At 42.1% G+C, this 1,378-nt stretch overlaps 1 protein-coding gene across 1 annotated transcript in view; it reads left to right on the forward strand.

Moving 5' to 3' along the window:
• LOC106511706 (uncharacterized) overlaps positions 1-1,211 on the forward strand; it is a gene marked incomplete at its 5' end in the record, with an annotated part of 2,830 nt that extends 1,619 nt beyond the window's left edge. Inside the window, 2 exon segments of the mRNA XM_014000451.1 lie at positions 500-633; positions 719-1,211. Coding sequence (XP_013855905.1) covers positions 500-633; positions 719-1,033 — 449 coding nt within the window.
• Between the last annotated feature and the right edge of the window lie 167 nt (positions 1,212-1,378).

A 1,378-nucleotide genomic window follows, 5' to 3' on the forward strand; every position in this document is an offset into this window, starting at 1 on the left:
GCTCAAAGTCTTTTCAGAATTAAAGGAGACTTGCCTTCTACAACCACCATTAACCTGTGCTTTAAGCTGAGGGCCTGTGAGCCACCTATTACATACGCTGTGGACTCTGAGACATCATCTGATGTTGTTGTGGTTCTGAGTCTGCCACACCTCTTCTCATCAGTTTCCACCAGTTTCTGAATGCATTGTGATGGCGAAGGAAACTGAATTCTCAGACACCTAGGCTTTCAGTTTTGGGTAACCACTCTGTTAATTCATCACTTTTGTACCCTTTAAACTGTTCATTGGGCTTGATCTGCTTGAATATCAACTAAAAAAAAGAGCTAATTCTAAAACTTCTGAGACGATTTTGTCAGTTCAGAGGGAGTGTGAAGTAAGCTTAACTGATTGGATGACGACTGCCCTAACCACTCAACCACAGCCATCCAACAATTTTATTTATTTATTTAATGACCACTTAAACATGCTTGGCTGACAGTGTTTTATTTAAATATTTTAGAGTCTTCTTGGGACAGTGACATGGCAGCCCTGTTACTGTTGGTGTACCTCCTGCCTCCACCAACCATTGGGAAGAAGAGGGGTGTGAAGATCACTGTTCGAGAAGCTCTGAGCCATGTTGTCCGGTTTCACAAAGTAAGTGGCCCCAACCTTGAGTGTAGTGTGTTTATAGTGAAGTTGGAACGTTGTTGTCTGATTTATTTATTTTTCTCTCCTCCAGTCATGCCGCAACCTTCAAGAGACCACAACCTCAGTCCAGGGAAGGCAACCCTACATTTTAGCGGTTGGAACATCACGTCGCACCATCAATGACTACTACATTGTCGTGGATAGTCAACTCATTCCTTGTAAGGCTAAGTCTTCAATTTCAGCCTTTGACGAACTTTTCAAAGCACATTATGTGTTTGGCATTTCTTACGATCAGGCCCTGCACAATATGTACACATTTGTACAGACCACCATTTACAATATTGATGTGGGTCTGTGTCATGAAAGCCCAAGGGTGAAAGATCTCAGAGCAAAGCTCCTCAACTGATTGAACTAAGATGCTCCGATGTTTTGTTTGCAAGTGCACTTTTTGCTCTGTCAGAGATTTGGTTCGACATCTTAAGTTCTCTCATGGCTTTTACCCTGGTTTGAAGTTTAAACTGTTATGTGACCAAGATGGATGTTGCCAGAGATTTTGCACATTTTCAGGCTTTCGAAAACATATTACTAACAAGCACAGAGCTTTTATTGAGGATAAGTTTGAAGTAACACCATCTAATGCATCAGTAGAGCAGTCGTTTGAGATTTCTTCTGAAGAGCCTCCTTGTTCTTCTGAAGAGCCTCCTTGTTCTTCTGAAGAGCCTCCTTGTTCTTCTGGAGAGCCTCCTTGTTC

The sequence above is a fragment of the Austrofundulus limnaeus genome, unplaced genomic scaffold (assembly GCF_001266775.1).
Source record: "Austrofundulus limnaeus strain Quisiro unplaced genomic scaffold, Austrofundulus_limnaeus-1.0 Scaffold3115, whole genome shotgun sequence".
Taxonomy (NCBI): Eukaryota; Metazoa; Chordata; class Actinopteri; order Cyprinodontiformes; family Rivulidae; genus Austrofundulus; species Austrofundulus limnaeus.